Source organism: Myotis davidii, unplaced genomic scaffold (genome assembly GCF_000327345.1).
Source record: "Myotis davidii unplaced genomic scaffold, ASM32734v1 scaffold221, whole genome shotgun sequence".
Classification (NCBI taxonomy): Eukaryota; Metazoa; Chordata; class Mammalia; order Chiroptera; family Vespertilionidae; genus Myotis; species Myotis davidii.
The window spans coordinates 2,698,844-2,717,914 of record NW_006293349.1 but is presented as its reverse complement, the minus strand read 5'-3'; the positions used below and the strand labels follow the sequence as shown (position 1 = coordinate 2,717,914).

General features: G+C 47.3%; 1 protein-coding gene across 1 annotated transcript in view; it reads left to right on the top strand.

Annotated features, from left to right (window-relative positions):
• The first annotated feature begins 882 nt into the window (after positions 1–882).
• COL5A2 (collagen type V alpha 2) overlaps positions 883–19,071 on the top strand; it is a 78,706-nt gene continuing 60,517 nt past the window's right edge. The window contains exons 1-7 of the mRNA XM_015566084.1: positions 883–1,102; positions 4,431–4,444; positions 9,445–9,477; positions 10,732–10,764; positions 12,131–12,184; positions 17,022–17,132; positions 18,641–18,718. Coding sequence (XP_015421570.1) covers positions 919–1,102; positions 4,431–4,444; positions 9,445–9,477; positions 10,732–10,764; positions 12,131–12,184; positions 17,022–17,132; positions 18,641–18,718 — 507 coding nt within the window. The 5' untranslated portion in view covers positions 883–918. The remainder of the gene's footprint in view (positions 1,103–4,430; positions 4,445–9,444; positions 9,478–10,731; positions 10,765–12,130; positions 12,185–17,021; positions 17,133–18,640; positions 18,719–19,071) is intronic.

Sequence of the window (19,071 nt, the reverse complement as noted above, 5' to 3'; positions counted from 1 at the left end):
CGCAGAGATAAGGGCCGCATTGCTGGTATAGGCTCGGCGTTTCTGTTTCAGCTTAGTGAGCGCCTTCAGCTCAGGGGGTAATGTTTCCCATAAAAGAGGACACTGTTACTCTTTTTTTTTTAACCTTACGTTTAAAACTAATTTTAATAAACACATATAATTTAAAAAAAATAAGTACTTTTAAGAATTTATTTTAGAGAGGGAGATGGAGAAATAGATAGATAGATAGATAGATAGACATCAGTGATGAGAGAGAGTCATCGATAGGCTGCCTCCTGCACGCCCCACACTGGGGATGGAGCCTGCAACCCAGGCATGTGTCCTGACTGGACTCGAACCATGACCTCCTGGTTCACAGGGTGATGCTCAACCACTGAGCCATGCCGGCCGGGCAACCCATACGCTTAAACAAAAGTTTGTCTTCTTGGTACAAGGACACACGGTCCTTTGTTGTGGTGGAATTTGCGAACCTGAAGCTTCTAGGGAGCCGAAAGGCACAGAGGGGTCGCCTGAACATGAAATGGCGTATTCCCCATGGGACTGTTACTATCCCCCGCCTTTGCAGTGTTTTGTTTTTACTCCTCCTTGGCACTCTTCCCATGTTTTGTCACTTATAGCGTCAAAAACGAAGCCTCCCTCCTTCTGATCACTTCGCCTGCTCCCCGATCAGCGAGGATGCCGTCGTGCTCATCTCACTGTGAGCTGCACGTTGCTTGGATGTAAATACAGTGAAGGCAGTTCATGGTGCTTGCACACTTGGGAGGGTCCTGCTTACCCAGAGTTCGTTAGGAGCCACAGGACGACTCTTCTTCCTCACTATTTCCCGGATCCTGAACTTTCAGGAGGTCACTAACCTTTCTTCTCCTTCTCCTTCCAGAAGGGTATGGTGAAGAGATAGCCTGCACTCAGAACGGCCAGATGTACTTAAACAGGGACATCTGGAAGCCCGCCCCCTGCCAGATCTGCGTCTGCGACAACGGGGCCATTCTCTGTGACAAGATCCAGTGCCAGGAGGTGCTGGAGTGTGCCGACCCCATCACGCCCGCTGGGGAGTGCTGCCCCGTCTGCCCACACACCTCCGGAGGGGGCGGCACCCACTTCGGTGAGCACACTGGGCCGCTGGGGCCTGGGCCGGGGCTCGTCGGGCAGTCGGGCAGTGGCGGCGCCAACAGACCCAGCAGCTCCGGAGGATGGTTAAGCCGCTCTTCAGTGGTCTTCGGGGCCCAGGACTCTGCTCACCCACTTTCTTAGTGATTGCCTGTCTTTTTAAAAACCAGGAGGTTTTGGCTGAGTTTGGAGCAGTTATGTCTAAGTTAAGAATTCCCTGTACCATGTTAGCTGGTCATTTGTTACCTGTCCGTGCTGGGTGCCTCCAAGGCATTTGTTGATTTTCTATGAAATTGATTAATGTGCTGAGAGAAAATCTGGAAAAAACAAACAAACATTTATTTTCCCTGGTGCCAACTTAGCCCTTGGGAGTAGAAGAATGATTCCTAAAGTAACTGTGTGCCACAGAACCACCTAGAACAGTGGTTCTCAACCTTCCGAATGCTGCGACCCTTTAACACAGTTCCTCATGTTATGATGACCCCCCAACCATAAAATTATTTTCATTGCTACTTCGTCAGTATAATTTTGCTACTGTTATGAATCGTCATGTAAATATCTGATATGCAGGATATACTTTCATTGTTACAAATTGAACATAATGAAAGCATAGTGATTAATCACAAAACAATCTGTAATTATATATGTGTTTTCCGATGGTCTTAGGCGACCCCTGTGAAAGGGTCATTCGACCCCCAAAGGGGTCACGACCCACAGGTTGAGAACCACTGGTCTAGAACATTAGCTCAGAATGTTTTTAACGTTGGCAGAGAAAGAAAAGAGAATGGATGTATATCCTGGAGAAACAGTGGTGTAAACTACTGGTTTTAAAACTTTCTTGAGAGAAAAGTGCGTGCATTTAGCATAGACTGCATGCCTGAGAACATATGTTAAAGCTCACATATGAGAGAAACAAGTTTACATGTATGTGTCTTAAGGAACAGGTGAGGTTGATGTTAAAGTTCTAGGTCATGGTTTCACGGGTCATGGGTGGAGACTTGGAGCAACGTGGCCAAGACAGTGCCCAGGCTTTATTTTTACCCCAAATGCCATTGCCAGTCACAGCAAACGCAGTGACGTTTTCACAGTTAGGCAGGAATTGACCAGTGCTCCTCCTGGAAAGCATTCAAGTAACGATGTGCCTTGAATAAGTATCTAAACTTACATTTTGGGGAAGTAATAAGAATGGAGAGGCTTAAAGCCAGGTACGTAAGGGCTGCCTGCCGCAGGTGCGTTCTTCAAAGAACCCCAGGGAGGGAAGTAAAATCCCGTCGGTGGGGATCAGGGAGCAGGACGTTGGGCACTGATGGCAAACACCAAAACCAGCCAAATGCTCCACCTCCTGCAAATGGCTGGTCTAGGAAAACTCAGCTCCTTCCCAGGTGCGTATCAACAAAACAGTGACAACCACCACCAAAGACCTGGCACGAGCACTGACACAAAGATACAATGAGAAAAAAGTACGGGAGGTTTAACCACATTTACGTGATCAAGAACAGGTAAACTCAGTTAACTATATCATCACAAAACAGGGAGATCATTCGACAAAACCTTTCATCATAAACTGAATAAAGTAACTGCCTCTGAGAAAGAAGGCCATAAATTAGAAATGCAAAAAAATGTAATGCCAAAGGAAATAGAGGGGAAACCACAATCATAATGGAGACATGCAGGTGAAATCGTAGGGAGCACAGGAGAAGTGATGCTGCAGAAAATGCACGAAGGGACATAGGAAACAGTGCTGAGAAGGGAAAAAGGGAAAAGGATTTGAGAGGAAGTAATCGGGGTACACAAGACAGGTTATATCCCCGAAGAGGAATCCCCCAACGAAGAAACAAACATAGAAGAAAACTTTTCTGAAGTAATATTAAACTTTACTTTTAATATTGCAAAGGGAAACCAGGCGTCTGAAGAAGTTGACCCAGAAGAATCAATGTAGAGACTTATCTTAGTAAAATTATTAAACTTAAAGGAAAAAGAAAGAATCTTTTGGAAAACCAAGGAAAAAAGAATGTTTAATAATAGAAGCATTTTCTCCAAACTCAGAGGTAAAACAAGGATTCATTATCACAGCAGCAATTCTACATTATTGAATGTACCTGAGCAAGCAACTAGATAGGAAAAAAAAATAGAGATTTAGAAATTAGAAAAGAGAAAATAAAATTATCAATTTGCAGAAAATAAAATCATGTGCTTATAAAACTGAAGAGAATGGAGTAAAAAAAAACCACAACACACACACACACACTACAAAAATAAAAGATTTTAGTAAGAGGGCAGTGTGAAATAAACAGATTAATAGGTTTACCATATGCGATTACATCCTATATAATAAAAGGCTAATATGCAAATTGTCCCCTTGGGAGTTCAACGGACTAGGAGTTCGACCACTTGCTATGACATGTGCTGACTACCAGGGTGTGGCATGGAATGAAGGAAGGTCCCAACCAGCAGCTGGCAGCCAGGAAAGAAAGGCCCCAGCTGGCAGCCAGCAGCGGGCAGCTGAGGGAAGGAAGGCCTGGATTGGCCCTGATCGCTGGCCAGGCCTAGGGACCCTACCCATGCACGAATTTCGTGCACCGGGCCTCTAGCCATAGTATAAATAATGAGAATAAAAATCTTCATTTATAATAGCAACAGGGAGGATAGAGTGGCTAAGGATAAATTTAACACAAACTGTTCGAGATCTATCTGAAGAAATCTGTAGAACATGACTAATTCAAATGATGACTTTAACAAACGGGATGTTCTATTACATTCTTGGTTAGGAAGACTGATAATAGGAAAATTAAGAATAGTGCCTCCCCCTCCCACCCCCCCGTTGTGGGTGAAATGTGGGAAATCGGGGGAGGGGGACAAGAGGGAAGGAGGTTTTTACTGTAAATTGTGTACCTTTAATATAGTTGGGCTTGTTACTCATATGAATGAATAGCCTACTCAAAAAAACATAGAAACAAAAGCAGAGAATAGTGTCTAAAATATTTCAGTATAATTTTAACTAGAGGCCCGGTGCATGAATTCATGTGCAGGTGGGGTTCTGAGGGGGGCGGGGGGGATGGCTGGGATGCGATCGGCCCTCCGGTAACTTAGTGAACTTTAAATGCTATATAAATGATATGAAGAATATTTTTTTAAAATAAAATGTCACAATTCTCTAAAGGGATGCATGATTTTGCCTCTTACGGATACATTGATCCCAAACAACTTTAGAGTTCTGCTCACTGGTGATAGGGAAAAACACTACCTATTATTAAAAGAAGTATTTAGGAGATTTAAAGAAACTATTTCTGCATAAAATAACATTGATTCTCTTCTTTTTACAGGTAGAGGAAGAAAGGTAAGCTTTATTTTGTATAGTTCCATTTTTGTGTCTTTTTCATCCTAATACTGTCTAAAAAGAACTGTGCTTTTGAAGTGTTTGGAACCCTTTCATAAAGTACACAGTACCATCCAAAGATAAATACATGAGCTCAGTGCAGCTTCTTGCTTACAGATTACAGATGCTTCTATTTCATGCGCTTTGTTAATTCTTGTTTATAGCTATTCCTTCCAGAAGACAGTGGGCCCGTAGGGATCGAGGCTGTGTCACATTAACCTACGAATTACTTCTGTTTATCATAGTACTTAGTGTATGTGACTTAAGCATTAGAAGTGCAACAGATGTTTAACTGAGTGAAAGAAGGGAGGAAGGGAGTGGGAGGGAGGTAAGGAGGGAGGGAGATAGGGAGGGAAGGAGGGGTCTGTGTACCTCATGATCCCTGTGACCGCCACAGTTTCGCTGTCTTGACTTTCTTGAGCACTAGCTCCTGCCAAAAAGCATGAGGAGAAGGAAAAGTGAGAACACACGTGCGAGCAGCCTTCCCTAGCGGTGCCTCTGACATGAGCAGCCCCTGGGATTCGCTCAGGTGCCCATTGCGAAGGACTGGACAGACAGGAGCGCCCACTGGGTGACATCACTGCTTGGGAGGCCACAGGACATCAGTGTGTTTAATGCATTCACCACCTGGAAGAAGGAAGAGCAAGTCCCCGCTTTGGAGAGCAAAAGGGGGAAAGGAAAAAGGCTTGGGGAAGAGCTCTCCTGGACGCCATCCTTTCTTGTTCCTGTTGCCTCCTGGGTATCGTCCTGTCAGGGGCAAGGCGGGTTGAGAGGGGCCGTTCACCTGTGAGGACAGGGGAAGGCGCTGCTGAGGCGCCTGCCACCTCCTGCTGGTCTACCGCTCTCAGCACGGGGTGCGCGTTCAAATCTCCTCAAGTCCATCTTGTTGTGTCCCTCCCAGGCCTCCCTGAATCGCCTGAAAAGCCAGTGTGTGCCATGGGAGCCAATCTGAGAACTGAGGGAAAGAAGGGAGGAAGGGAGTGGGAGGGAGGTAAGGAGGGAGGGAGATAGGGAGGGAAGGAGGGAGCGAGGAAGGGAGGGAGGGAGGGAGGGAGGGAAGAAAAGGAGAGAGGAAAGAGGGAAAGGGGAGAGAGGAGAGGGAGAGAGGGAAGGAATTAGTTCTACTTCAGTAGAGTTGTGGTCCCTCTTCCATTAGTTGGGAAGTAAAGATTCAGCTAAAGGAATTAATTGAGCATTTTACCAAACACATACCACCCCCTCTTTCTCACCTTCAAGGGGCCTAAAATCTAGCTCCAAGGTCAAGCCTTACTCTCAGGAGGAAAGGAGGTTCCATGGCCATGGCCTCCCACACTGGCCGTCACCCACCGGTCGCCGGGAAATGGTAGTCCCACTAGTGAAGAGAGTCCACTTCCGCTTGTGTTCTCAGCTTTCTGGTTGCCGCGGGAACGGCGGCATTTGCTTCTCTCTCATCCCAGTGGGAGGCACAGGATTCCGTGGAAACGGCAGTCACCCCGGGTTTCAAGACGATTGCTGCCACATCACCCGCACATGTAACGCGTCCTCCGCTTGTAGACGCTGGCGCTGCACTGAGTGCTGGACCGGGGCGCAGGTGCAGCAGGGCTGTGCTCAGGGGATGCAGGGGACGCTCGCCAGCGGATGCCAGGGCACGGCCACACTTTGTGCCGCGGGCATATCACACCTTTGTCTTAATTGACACAGGTCGAAGGAGAGGCCTGCCAGTGCCTGTTTAGATCTAAAAGCTAGGAAAGCTGAAACCTAAACGTCTGAGTTCAGGCCTCAAACAAACTCGATAAATACATAGAAGATCCATGAAATAAAAAAAGAACTGACCCGAGGACGGCCCTGAAGTAATCGGCTCGGTTTGTCGGCATCACGCACAGCATCGAAGGGCAGGGCTGGCTCTGGCATTTAGTTCCCGGCCTTTTCCCGGAGGCGGGCAGGATGCAGGACAGGGCACAGCCAGGCGGTGCCAGGGCAGCTGCGCTCTGCTCCTGATCACCAGGGTCCCAGCAGCGAGAGCAGGTGATGCTTAGAAACGCAGGTGCTCGGGGCATATTGATGCCGAGTTTTATTATAATTTATTCATTTGTTCATCACAACCCTCAATAGAGGCAAACAATACAAATGAGGCGGTAGTGGGACAAGCACCCCATCTTATAAAAGTGATGGGGCCTTGAATGGCGAGTAACAGATATAAAATTAAACTGTTAATTCTCATCTGAATTGGGGTACTTAAGTGGGTATAAAAACCAAATCTAGTTACACTTTAGACAAATTATCCTTCCACATAATTAACTTCATTAACAAAGCCCATGGTAAGGTATTTAAAATGCCCATGTTAACAAAGCAGCAAATATTTACTCTCGTGGCTTATTTCCAAAGTAAGAAGTATCATAGACACATTAGACAAATGCATTATCAGAACCTGGCAATGGAATATGTAATCCCATATCAAATATTGCAGACAGATAGAGAGCGCATAAGGAGATACCAAATAAACCAACAATGTAGCTAAGAAAGACATCAGCAGATTCCATTCTGAATACAAAGCATACTTTTTTTTGTTGGTCTCTTAGGACAGAGATTTCACAACCATTTTTAGCATGCTATCCTATTTTTCTCATTTTGGCTGAAATAATTTATCCTCCCATTTTACTTCTTTTTTTAAACTTGTTCCAGAAAGAAACTTTAAAAAAATGAGGTCCTTTTTTTTTTTATTGGGCATGGATTTATATATCGCTGCTACACAATTAACCGTTTGGCTGCTGACATATTTTTTCGGACATATGCCAAAACTGCGGCACTAATTGCGCGTGTATGGGAAAAATGTAAAACACTTTTTATACAATAAACTCACTTGTATTGCTTTGCAGCAACAAAAATTAAAAAATACCAATTGTTTACATAAATTTGTTTTAATTAATTTTGTGAATAAAATTGGCATTGTTTTCACCATTATTTAACAGAAAAAAAAGTAGATTTGAAATATGTAATATTATTAGAACAATTAAAAACCGTATGCTCCGGAAACGCAACGTGCTTCGCTGGACGCACACATTCTAGTGTTGGAGCAGCATCATCACGCTCTCCGCAGTCCTGGCATAAAAAACCACAGGAGCGCTGTCGCGGTCTTCGCATTTTTGGAGTAACGTAAGAAGAGCGATAGCGCTCCTTAGCAGTCAAACGGTTAAAATGCTTGCCTGGCCAGTGCGGATCAGTGGTTGGCATCAACCTGTGAACCAGGGGGTCACGGTTCAATTCCCGGACAGGGCACAGGCTGGGGTTGCGGGCTCCATCCCCTGGAACTTACTCACCTGGAGCCCCTTCCTGCTTCTTCTCCGAGGCCTCAGTCTGCTCCCGACCCGCAGACACTCGCTGCCTCAGTCTGGGAAGCAGCAAGCAGGACCGTGTGGTTCTGCCGTGGAGCTCACCACCACGACCATCAAGGCTGTGAAAGGATTTTACAGTCTCACCTCACGGCACGTGTTCAGACGTGAGACGCTGGGACGTAGTTAGCTTGTGCCTCTGGGAGTGCAATTTGGTGACTTAGGAAAGAAATCTTTAAAACATGTGTTATCGTTACTTGACAACTTTAATTTCTAGAGATAGGTCACATGCGTTCATTAGAGAGGCCACACAAACGTTCACAAGCAAGGGCATTTGTTGTTATTTTTAATTGTAAAAATGAAGACAAAATCTAAGAGTACAATACTGAGGCTGTTATTAGGTAAACCAAGTTCACACACGTGATGGAAACTAATGTTAACTATCTCCAGAGCATTGAGTAAGATACTTAGATTATTCTTTATTTTTCTCTATTTAAAGAAATTCAGTGGAAACTGCCCTGAAATAAGCAGTTTAATTTGTTTAGTAATCACCCGAAGTGTTAAAGTGCTATGAACTCGCGTTGTTTTATAATTAGGTAAAAGAACAATATATGTGAAAGAAGCAATTAAAATAGAACTCACTACTCAAATGAGTATACTACTTAATGTGTTTATTCTCTGCAGTTGTCTAGTAAAAAGCATCGATTCATAAGCTATCAATGAAAATTAATATATTCACGAAGCGTGTATTGAGCATGTGTGTGCCAGGCGGAGGGTGCGAAGTGGACAGGGCGATGCCTTTGGGAGGCCAGGTCGGCTGGGTGACAGATCCTGAGATACAAAAGCCAGGCAAAATGTGATAAAATAGGCATCTGTTGGGACAGTTCACCGACTGCTATTTATCCTGTGTGCTTGGCATCGTGCTAACAAAACACAGCCTCTGAGATTCTAAGGTTCTAAGAATCAAAAGAAATTCCATCCACACCTTTTGTGTTTGATACATCTCTTATAAAAGCAAATTAAAGTGCTTGGCTTTATTTACTTTAGATTATGATAGTTTCTTATGTTAGTTTTTATTTTCCTATCAATCAATATTTTTTCTAGGTTTTCCTCAGATATTAAATTATCTAATATTGTCACACCTTTTCTTATTTTCCCCGTTTCTTTTTATTAAGTTGAGCACTCTTACCTCTGGTTATTTCTCGATTCTCCCAGGAGTCTTAGGGGAGGGTGGCACGGGTTTTAGGACCAGCATCGGGCACGTGATTAAACTCACGTGTCTGAAAACTCACGTGTGAAAACTCCGTGTCTGAAGCCCTAGAGCGTTTAGTTTGTCGCATGTAGGTAGCATCTCCTGCTTTGACTCGACATGTGTTGGTCACAGGCACTTCTTGGTCTCGTCAGCTCGTTGGGTTTGGCTGTTGTAAGAATGGAATTGGCTTTACTCTCTCCTTCTAGCTTTCAGATGAGTAGTGTTTTTTCTCAGGAATAATGTCTGACTCAATATCCAAAACTGATTAACTCTATCTTCTGAATTTTTTTTGTTTCTTACATAGACATTCCCAGGGTTTACATAGAATATTGTAGTATGACATGTTCATGTTCAACAGACCATCATGTTTTGCTAATTGAAGTTTTCTTCTTGCTTCACAGGGAGAGAAAGGAGAGCCAGGATCAGTGCCTGTTGTGAGTACATGTTTAGGTCACGTTCACGCCCCTTCCACCCGCTAGCTAAGAGCTGTACATTATACTCAGGTACATACGCTCAAAACAGGGAAATTTGTTATTTTATAACCAAGTTTTTAGTATAAAACAAGCAAACCAAGATTACTTCTCTAATATAATAGTTAATTTTAATATAAACTTTTATGTTTATTAAATACAAATCTGAATATTGACCAAAATAGGTTATTTATTTCATACAAAACTTAATGCTTATTCAGTACAATATTCTTGACTTTTACAGTCCCATAACTAAAGGTGAAAATCAGGGTTTTACAAAAATAAATATGTTGCATGCGACTATAAAGTAATAGACACACATTTTCAATAATATAATAGCCCTGTGATCCCAAGAGAGTGAGACTGGGCGTCCACTCTCTGGACACGGTCATGCCGTCCTCCTGCCTGAGACTCGTGTGGTGTAGAGTCACTTTTAAAAATTATCTTTTTGTTGAAAGTATGCAGATGTCCGCCCCCCCCACCCCCCACCACACACACATTGTGTAAAAGTTCTTCAGGGTCACCTAGATTTGTAGGTGATAAACGCAAGTCACTAAATAGGGTGACAGTTCTTCAGCAGCCACTGTCGTCTTTAAAGGAGTCACTACCGTTCCGTCAATAAAAAGCGTGTGCACGTGGATTCGCTTGGCAGTGGCGGCGTTTTCGCCTCGCCGTAGGTCGGCTTGTTTTGAACAGGTGGCCTGAAGAGATCATTCGTTTCCCTTTCATTTAAAACACGTCCGTGCTTCCCGTGTCTTCGGTGCTGCTTTAGGTGCTTTTCAGGTATTTGCTGGTCTTCGGCACAGCCCTGCAAGGGGTCGTTCGTAGTCCTGATCACCGTCCCACAGGAGCGAAAGCGAAGCCCAGAGGGGATGGATGGGCCTGCGGCCTGGGGCTCAGCCCGGCCCGACGCCCCTGCGGCCAGTCTCAGCCCGGCTCCGACGCCCCTGCCAGGCTCAGCCCGGCTCCGATGCCCCCGCCAGGCTGCCTTCTGGCCTCGGCCTCAGCCCGGCTCCGAGGGCCCTGCCAGGCTGCCTTCCGGCCTCGGCGCGGGGGTCCCGGGCTTCAGCTCCCGGAGGGGAGGGGCCTCAGTCCACAGCCTTCCTGTTTCTTAACAATTCTCTGGGCTGTTGTTGTTATTCCTCTTTGTTTGCTGACTTTTATAAATCTCCGTAGATAGAGGTTTCGTCTTTGCAAATCCTGTTGTTTCTCGTTTAGGTGACAGGCATCCGTGGTCGGCCCGGACCCTCGGTGAGTAGTTCCCTTCGGCGTCCGCGGTGCTGGCAGTTCTGGAAGGGACGGGACATGTCTATGAACCTCACAGCCACAAGCAGGCAGTGATGCCCAGCAGGGATGCTTGGTGGCCCTCGGCAGTTTTTCTTAAAGCAGCTTCCAGGGCAGGCCTCCCGCGGCCGCAGTGAGGGGCGCCAGGGCCGCCTGGTCCTGCAGGTGCAGCGCCCGCTGTTGCTCCCGGGCAGCGTCCCTCTCGCTATGTGAAGGGCGAAACAGCTGGGTGTACGGCTGGTTCAGGTTAGCCTAAGCATTGCCATTGGGGCACTTGTCTGCTGTGTTAAAGGTGGATTACTCTTATCTGTTTAATGAAACAATTGTTGATTTTATCTATTGATGAAATGAAATTATATAGCAGTAGAATTTGAGATATCACACATTGGAATAGCATATTTCGGATTTCAGGTTTGGATTCTCAGTAGCATTCATAGGTAACTAGATGGATCACACACACACACACACACACTCACACATGATTCCTGTGGGACTTAGGACACTAGATGAGCAGAAGTGACATGCGATAAGGCCTTCGCAGGCCTGCTCCGCCCCGGAAGCGTTGGCCTTTACGCAGTGCTGGCCGTTGGACTGAGCAAACGCACAGCCCCATTTCCTTAACTCAGTGGAACCTCTTCTGAAGAGAATGGGCTTCTCTGGGCCACTGCCGTTTTGTGGGAAAGGAGCAGCTTTAAGCATGAGCACAGGATCCCACTTCCGAAGGACAGTGCTCGCTTGTCGTGTTGCGGGGTAAAGAACTGCAGTTACTGCTGGGAGGTTCTGAGTGGGTCTTAAAGAGACAGGGGAGCTGAGGCAACGCTCTGAGGCAGCAGGAAGTGAGGTTCTGGCAGCACACGTGGGGCGAGAGCTTTCTTCCCGGCGCGTCCACTGGCGACGCGAGTGCTGGTGAGTAACTTGGGGGATCATGGACCAACGTGAACTCGGGCGTTCGCTCAGACCAGTGACATTCGGAGCTCGCACATCTGTGTCGCTCTCAGATGTCTCTGTGCCCATAGATACGGGACAAGACCCCAAGAATGACCCTTACGAATTTGCCATGACTGTTGCAACGAGTACCCTGAGCTCGCTGGCCTGCACGGGGCTGTGCTGTAACAGCGAATGCTTCACAAGCCTTAGCGCCACTGCTACAGCAAACAGCCCTCTCTACACACGCCTCCGTGTGCACGTGGCTATTTCCTCGCCTGTGGCTGAGCTGAGTTCAGAACGGAGGGAGGTTTCCAGTCTTCCAGTGTCTGATCCCGAGCAAGCCTTTCAAACAAAACCACCCGAGTGTGGACGTGTTCCGCGGCGTAACCACTGTTTTCTGCTGCAGGGCCCTCCAGGATCGCAGGGACCCCGAGGAGACAGAGGCCCCAAAGGAAAGCCTGTGAGTTGACGGCGGGCCCCTTGGTGTGAATTGTCCTGGGTGCTGGGCCCCTGGACCCCATTCTCTGGGTGCAGCCAAGAGCTGGTGGCTTTGTTCCTCCCTCACCTCCCTTCAGTGCGACATCCAGTTCGGGTCATGAGGCGATTGTGTCCGTCTCCTGATTCGGAGGAGATGATCACATGCTAATAATTACCGGTTATCCTTTTCGATGACACAGATGACCTGTCTTGGTCCTTTGTGAGGTCAAGTTAGAATGAAGTCGAACCTAAGGGAATATAATGGGTACCTCATGCTGTTTTCCGAAGTTGTAACTCATGAGTAAGCAATGCTGAGGATGCACTGATGAGCTAAGACACCCGAGCTGTGTGAGCTGTGGTGGCCACAGGGATAACCAAACTGGATGAAGGAAAAAGAAACTAATTGAGGACAAATTTTCTTTCACGTGGGTGTGTAAGGAATTCATTTCACAAGCAGCCTGCTGCTTCTTCATTGGCAGTTCTGCAGCCATCAAAGGGGTCGTTCCAAAAATCAACAAGTCCATGACCAGAATGAAGGGAGTGCCTTAGAATGTGAATAATCATTCTGCACCTTTGAGGTAGAACACGAGACTATTGTGTGCAGATGCCAGACGTTTCCCCTTATTACCTCCAGGATGGCAGTTCTTTCCCTCTGACACCCACAAAAGCTCGTGTCCTTCATCTACTGAATAGCGGGATGAATTAGTGTATTGCTATCATTACCTTATGTTTCAATCTGGAAATTCTGTGCTCTTTTATGTCAAATGATATGTCCTAAAATGTAACCCTGGACTGTTAACTTTCCAATACGCATTTATCCCCATCGAAACAGGAGAGATGGATGAGCGGGTCAGCAGCAGACAACCTTGAATATATAAACGAGGAAAAATAATCGCGGGAACTCCTGCCGCCTGTTTGCTTCTCTGAGACAATCGTGTGTTTTACTTGCTGCCGTGTGCAGAAGCATGAAACAGCATCTGCTTTTCCAGGCTGGAGCGGGGTTGTGGGTGGTGTGTGTAGACGTGCGGTAGTCGCAGTGCCCCAGGGAGCGGGCTGGCCCCACGGGTGGGCAGGAAGCTGTGTCCGATGGTCGTCTGCCTCATCCTTCACTGCTGTCCTCTGCACCGTCTCCCCCGCGGGCGCTTACACGCTGCGGTTGGCCCTCAGGTGTCTGTCCAGGGTCTGGAATGACAAAGGTGGGTGGAAGGGGGGTGGGAGGGGAGGGGGACATGCAGAAAACATTGTGCATCCATGTGTTCGTGCTGAGGATAGTTGATAACACGAGTCCTAAGTCTGGGTGGAAATTGCGATGGAAATAGCGGTTGAGCTTCCAGAATCTCTGTTAGGATTTAGTGAATCTACTCCTCACGCCTCTTACTTTTCTCTTCTTCTCCCCTCCCCTCACGATTCCTCTCTTAATCGTAGCAGTGGTGTGACAGTGTTTAACAACTGACTCCTTACAAATAAATAAATAAATAAAGTGCCTGTTGCGCTTGCCGATTTCCCGGTGTAAATACCCCCACCAGAGCTGATGTCAAGATATTGGCATGATGTCACAGAATACCCACAGGTCGCACGGCTTGCAGGAGCTGCTTAGCTGGACTAGAGCTGTGGCTGACACACACAGGAGGTACTACCATCATAAATACCATCGTCCCCGCTGCGCCCACAGCCATCAAACACTGCAGGAGGCTCACAGCGCAGAGCGGCCCCTCAGCCTCAGATCTGTTGCTGATCGGGGCGATATTTCTGTGGGCCTGTAGGATGTCTGGCAGCATTGCTGATTCCTACCCACCCGATGCTGTGGCAGCAGCTGCCCCGTGGCCTCGTACACCTGTGACAACTAAAACCACCTCTCAATGTTGTCAGATGTCCCTCGGGAGGCAAGATGGACTGAGAACGACTGACGAAGAGATGCTCTCAGAGCCTCATGACCAGCCCGTGGTCATCACGAATGTCCCTCATCACAGGTCCTCCTGGTAACCTCACAGTGATGGGAAACTAGCAACCTATCAGACAGGGCAGTCGGTGGGGTGCTGAGTGCTGGCTGCACATGACAGTTGACAGCTGTGGGTTTGTTTAACATCTGTGAAGTGGGAAATAGACCAGCTCCTGCCCCAGCAGATAACAGTTGGTGTGTTTGTCATGCTACTAACCAGCAGTGCATTAACTTGATTGGGGGTCCTCATCACTCCTACTTGTGGACGTTGAAAGGTCGCCACCTAGTGGCGATCTGCAAGACTTGGTATTGCACAGGGCTTCCCGGGATCCTAGGGGATCCTGGGGGGTGGGAGGGACCGATTCTGAAGAGCACATTGAGGCTGATAAAACGCGTGTGACTAGCTCGCTTGGGAATGGGAAAATGTATCGTTTAGTGCATTCCCAAATTGCAGTTTTTGTTTTCAATATTTATCAATGAAAATGTTCATTTACATGTCATATTTTCTCTTATAATCTTGCTTATTATGTTCACTTCATTTTGGATAGTTTTTCTGAGTTTAACCTCAGTCTGTGTAATAGTTACCCTGACTGTTTAAGGAGATGCCATGGGGATACAGAATGCACTGTGAAGTCTACGAAAAAGTGGGCTGTCTTCAGAGCTGAGTTTGAACATGACTATTAATCCCAGAGGCCCGGGGCCGGGACCCGCCACTGCGGGTTAAACCACCCAGACCACTCTTTACTCCCATCGGCACTGATGCAGTTTTGGTTTTGTCTTTGGAAACCTCTTTGAGAGCGGAAATAATGTGTCAGCTCACTTTTTGTATATAACAATAACTAGTATTCTGTTTGCAATTTCAATTTCAAAACACCATAGTTTTCCACGGCAGGCTCTGAGTGGTGTAGACTCCTCCCCTGTCTGCAGCCACTGCCAGTGTACATTCGCAGTTCACGTTGCCCACGGCCACGTGATTCAGAAACCCTCGGTAGTGGTTAAAATCAGCCCCCACTCACATGCAAGTCATGGGAAGAGTCCAGTGAGTTGTCAGGGGCTTAGGAGTCAGAAAAGGTTTGATTTTTAAAAGATGAGAATAATTTTCCAAGAAAATACTTTTCAAAATGCCACTTCTTCTGGCTAAGTTATTTACTTCTATTTGAACAGATGCCTTGGCTTATGTGCCCCACTCTCCCAGGAAGTGAACATGCTGATATGAACGTCTGCATATGTTCAGACGCATGGGTTACAATTCCGAGTAGCTCCTGTGCCCTTTCCCATGCCATCCTATGCAGACTGCCCCTCCCCCAGCTTCTGCAGTTCCCCCTCCAGCTACGGCTACCTCCGCTCATGAGCAGTCACTATCGGGGTCACTGCGTAATCTCACGTTTAGGCATGAGAAGCTTCTGTTACTATTGAACTCCAATGCACTGACCACAGTTTTCTCAGTCCGTGCTGCTAACTATGAAAATTCCATTGACTTCTGAGTTCTTTCGTCCTTGGTTTCTTCTTAGAGAAGGCGAGGACTCTTTGGGTATAAAGAGCCAGAACATAGTTAACAAGCCCCGTGGAAATGAGGAGGTTGGGCTGAGGACGTGGCCACTCCAAATGCCGCCTTCAGAATGGGGGTTGGCAGGGGAGCTGGGCAGCTGGAGGGCATCGCTCCGGTCTCCTAGGGGCAGGCTGGTGGGGCCACTGCACCGCCCTGTGCTTTGGTCTGGCCTGCCTTGGGGGTGGCGAGAAGAAGACAGTGCGCCGAGAGCGTGTAACGAACACATCGTCAGCTTCGTGCTGGGAGCCATGCGAAGCATTGAAGGGTTAGAAAGAGTAAACCCACCAACTACAATCCAGGGTCCTTCACATTTTTGTTGTTGGGGGAGGGGTTGTTAAGCAGGCACATACATAGCTGACTGTGATCTATGACAGGCGAGCACATTTAGAAACTGTTCATGAACAGCAAAACTCGGCCCAGTGAGGAGGCTCATTCTAGAAAACAAACACACTGGATACAATGTTATACTGACACACTGGATGCAATGTTGTACTGACACACTGGATACAATGTTATACTGACACACTGGATACAATGTTATACTAACACACTGGATACAATGTTATACTGACACACTGGATGCAATGTTACACTAACACACTGGCTGCAATGTTACACTAACACACTGGCTGCAATGTTACACTAACACACTGGATGCAATGTTACACTAACACACTGGATGCAATGTTACACTAACACACTGGATGCAATGTTACACTAACACACTGGATGCAATGTTACACTAACACACTGGATGCAATGTTATACTAACACACTGGATAAAATGTTATCATTACTCCAGGAAGGCTGGTTCCTGGGGATTTAACACATCAAGAGTAAAATTCTTACCCAGAATGCACCCTGCCCCAATAGTAGAGGCTGTGATCAGGCTGAATAACTGTAGGTGGCTGGAGTGCTGTTCTTTTTATGTTTTTAACATCAAAATTGGGAGGAAGGTCCACCCGCCCCCACACATGCAAAGCCTTCCCCGTGATCAGCATCCCCATCGGAGTCCGTGGGGAATAAGGGTTTCCTGTCAGTATTGTACACTGAGTTAAGGTACAAGTGCGTAATGACGTATAGCCACCATTATAGGATACACAGTGTTTTCACTGCCGTAAAACTCTTCTGTGCTCCCCTATTCACCCCCGCCCCCCACCCCTGGCAACCTTTGACCTTTGCACTGTCCCTATAATCTCGCCTTTTCCAGAATGTCATGGTTGGACTCATGGACATGGCTGTTCTTTTTAAAGTAATAGCCCCGTCTCCATCGAGGAGTCTGTGCGCTTGGCGTTTGCAGTGGGATCTGATTTCCACGGCTTCTTTTCCCAGGGTCCCCGTGGTCCGCAGGGAATTGATGGGGAGCCAGGTGTTCCTGGCCAACCAGGGCCCCCGGGGCCTCCCGGACACCCGTCCCACCCGGGACCCGATGGCATAAGCAGGGTGAGTTGGAAGCATCGTTCATGTTCCTGTCATATAATAAGTTTTTTTATTTATTGCTGTGATTTAAAATCGTGTTGGTTCAGCTGTTGGCCCTTGACTGTAAGAGCCCCCAAGGGGATGCAGTGCTGCTATGAACAAGGATAAAACTAGGAAATCCACAGGGAATTGTTGGGAAACGCAAAGCAGCTTTTTTTTTTTTTTTTAAGTGCTGCTTCAGGGACCGTGCTCCAGGCCAGCCCTGGGCCTGTGAACTGTTTCTGCTGATTCTAAGGACCCTGAGCAGGGCCCCCCCTGAAGGAGAGTGGCTCAGGGGCGATGAGATCCGTGTGACTCCCCACCAGGGAGGACGAACGGCTCCGGTGGCGCACGGGAAAGGGCCACCGAGCGGCCCTGCGGATGTGCCGGACCGTTTCCGAGCCTCTGTTTCTGATGGAAGTAAAGCAGGTGTCTTTCCGACCGTCTCTCTGAATCCCTAGTGGCAGACGGGGGATGTGTGAGTGGGTCGCACGGGTAATACGGGAACACGGGCCCCTGAAATGGGATTTCTGTTTGACAGCAGTTCGTCCCTTTGTTCTGATTGTAGAAGGAACTGCCAGTCTGTGTTTTCCAACAATTCACACCTTCTTTTCACACTAAATCCTGGAGATTAATGGGACATTGGAAATGTATGTGGACGGTTTTGATCAGTTGGGTTAGCAGAGTGTTTAGATATGAGAGAGAGCAGGTCAAACTGTTGCCAGTTCTTGGAACATTCAGGAATTCCACTGAAAGGTTTATAAAAGTTTCATTAACTTACAATAAATACAGTTTAAAACTTGCCGGCCACGAGCAGGAAGGTAGAATCCCAGCTGAGTCGCATCGTCCGACATGGAATCCGCGTCTTTCAAAGCTCCCGTGGGCTCCGTGCAGACGTCAGCATGCCGGACCCTGGGAAGGAGCCCGATGGAGGTTTACGACTGAAGTGGATTCGACCGGCCCCGTACTTAGCAGCACGATCCATGACCTTACCGAGTCTCAGACATCTGGCTCATTGCCGTCCTCATTCTGAAACAACATCGTCACAGAGCAGTGGTTCTCAACCTGCTGGCCCTTTAATACAGTTCCTCATGTTGTGGTGACCCCCAACCATAAAGTTATTCTCGTTGCTACCTCATAACTGTCATGTTGCTACAGTGATGAATCGTCATGTAAATATCTGATCTGCAGGATGGCCTTAGGCGACCCCTGTGAAAGGGTCGTTCATCCGCCAAAGGGGTCGCGACCCATAGGTTGAGAACCACTGTGATAGAGATTTGGTGGGAGGCTGTTCAATCAAAACGCACACAGTGAAAAACAACTTGATCCTTTTCTCGCTTAAAGCAAAAGTTTACAATGATTCTTAGTGGGGCGCAGGGAGGCCGGGGCGTGGGGAGGCCGGGGGCAGGGAGGCCCGGGGCGTGCGCACATTCCTCTGTGTAGTGGGTGAGAGACCTGCCTCTGACCTGCACTGTCCACACGTTGCTTTGCAGCCGTTTTCAGCACAGATGGCCGGGCTGGACGACAAAGCCGGACTCGGCAGTCAGATGGGGCTGATGCCGGGCTCAGTGGTGAGTGCCCAAGTCCCTGCTAATGACAGGACCTGGAAACGGAGGCCCGCGTTAGCTCGTGACAAGCAATGGGCATCTCCTCGGGCTGTTAGCAAACCCAGCGACGCTCGGGTAAAAGCCGGTGGCCCATCCACAGCCAGGCCAAGTATTGACATTAATAAATTAATAAAGACTGTCTATATAGTTTACTTATTATTTAAAGAAAATAAGAATTTTAAAACGTAACCACCGATACCATTTAAAAAGCGTGCTTTCTAAACAAGTGAAACAATTGTTGAGAGGGTTGTGTTGTTAGAAATAGTGATTTGGCAGAACTTTGAAACCGGTTTGCCGGTTGTATTCTCTCATTTCCT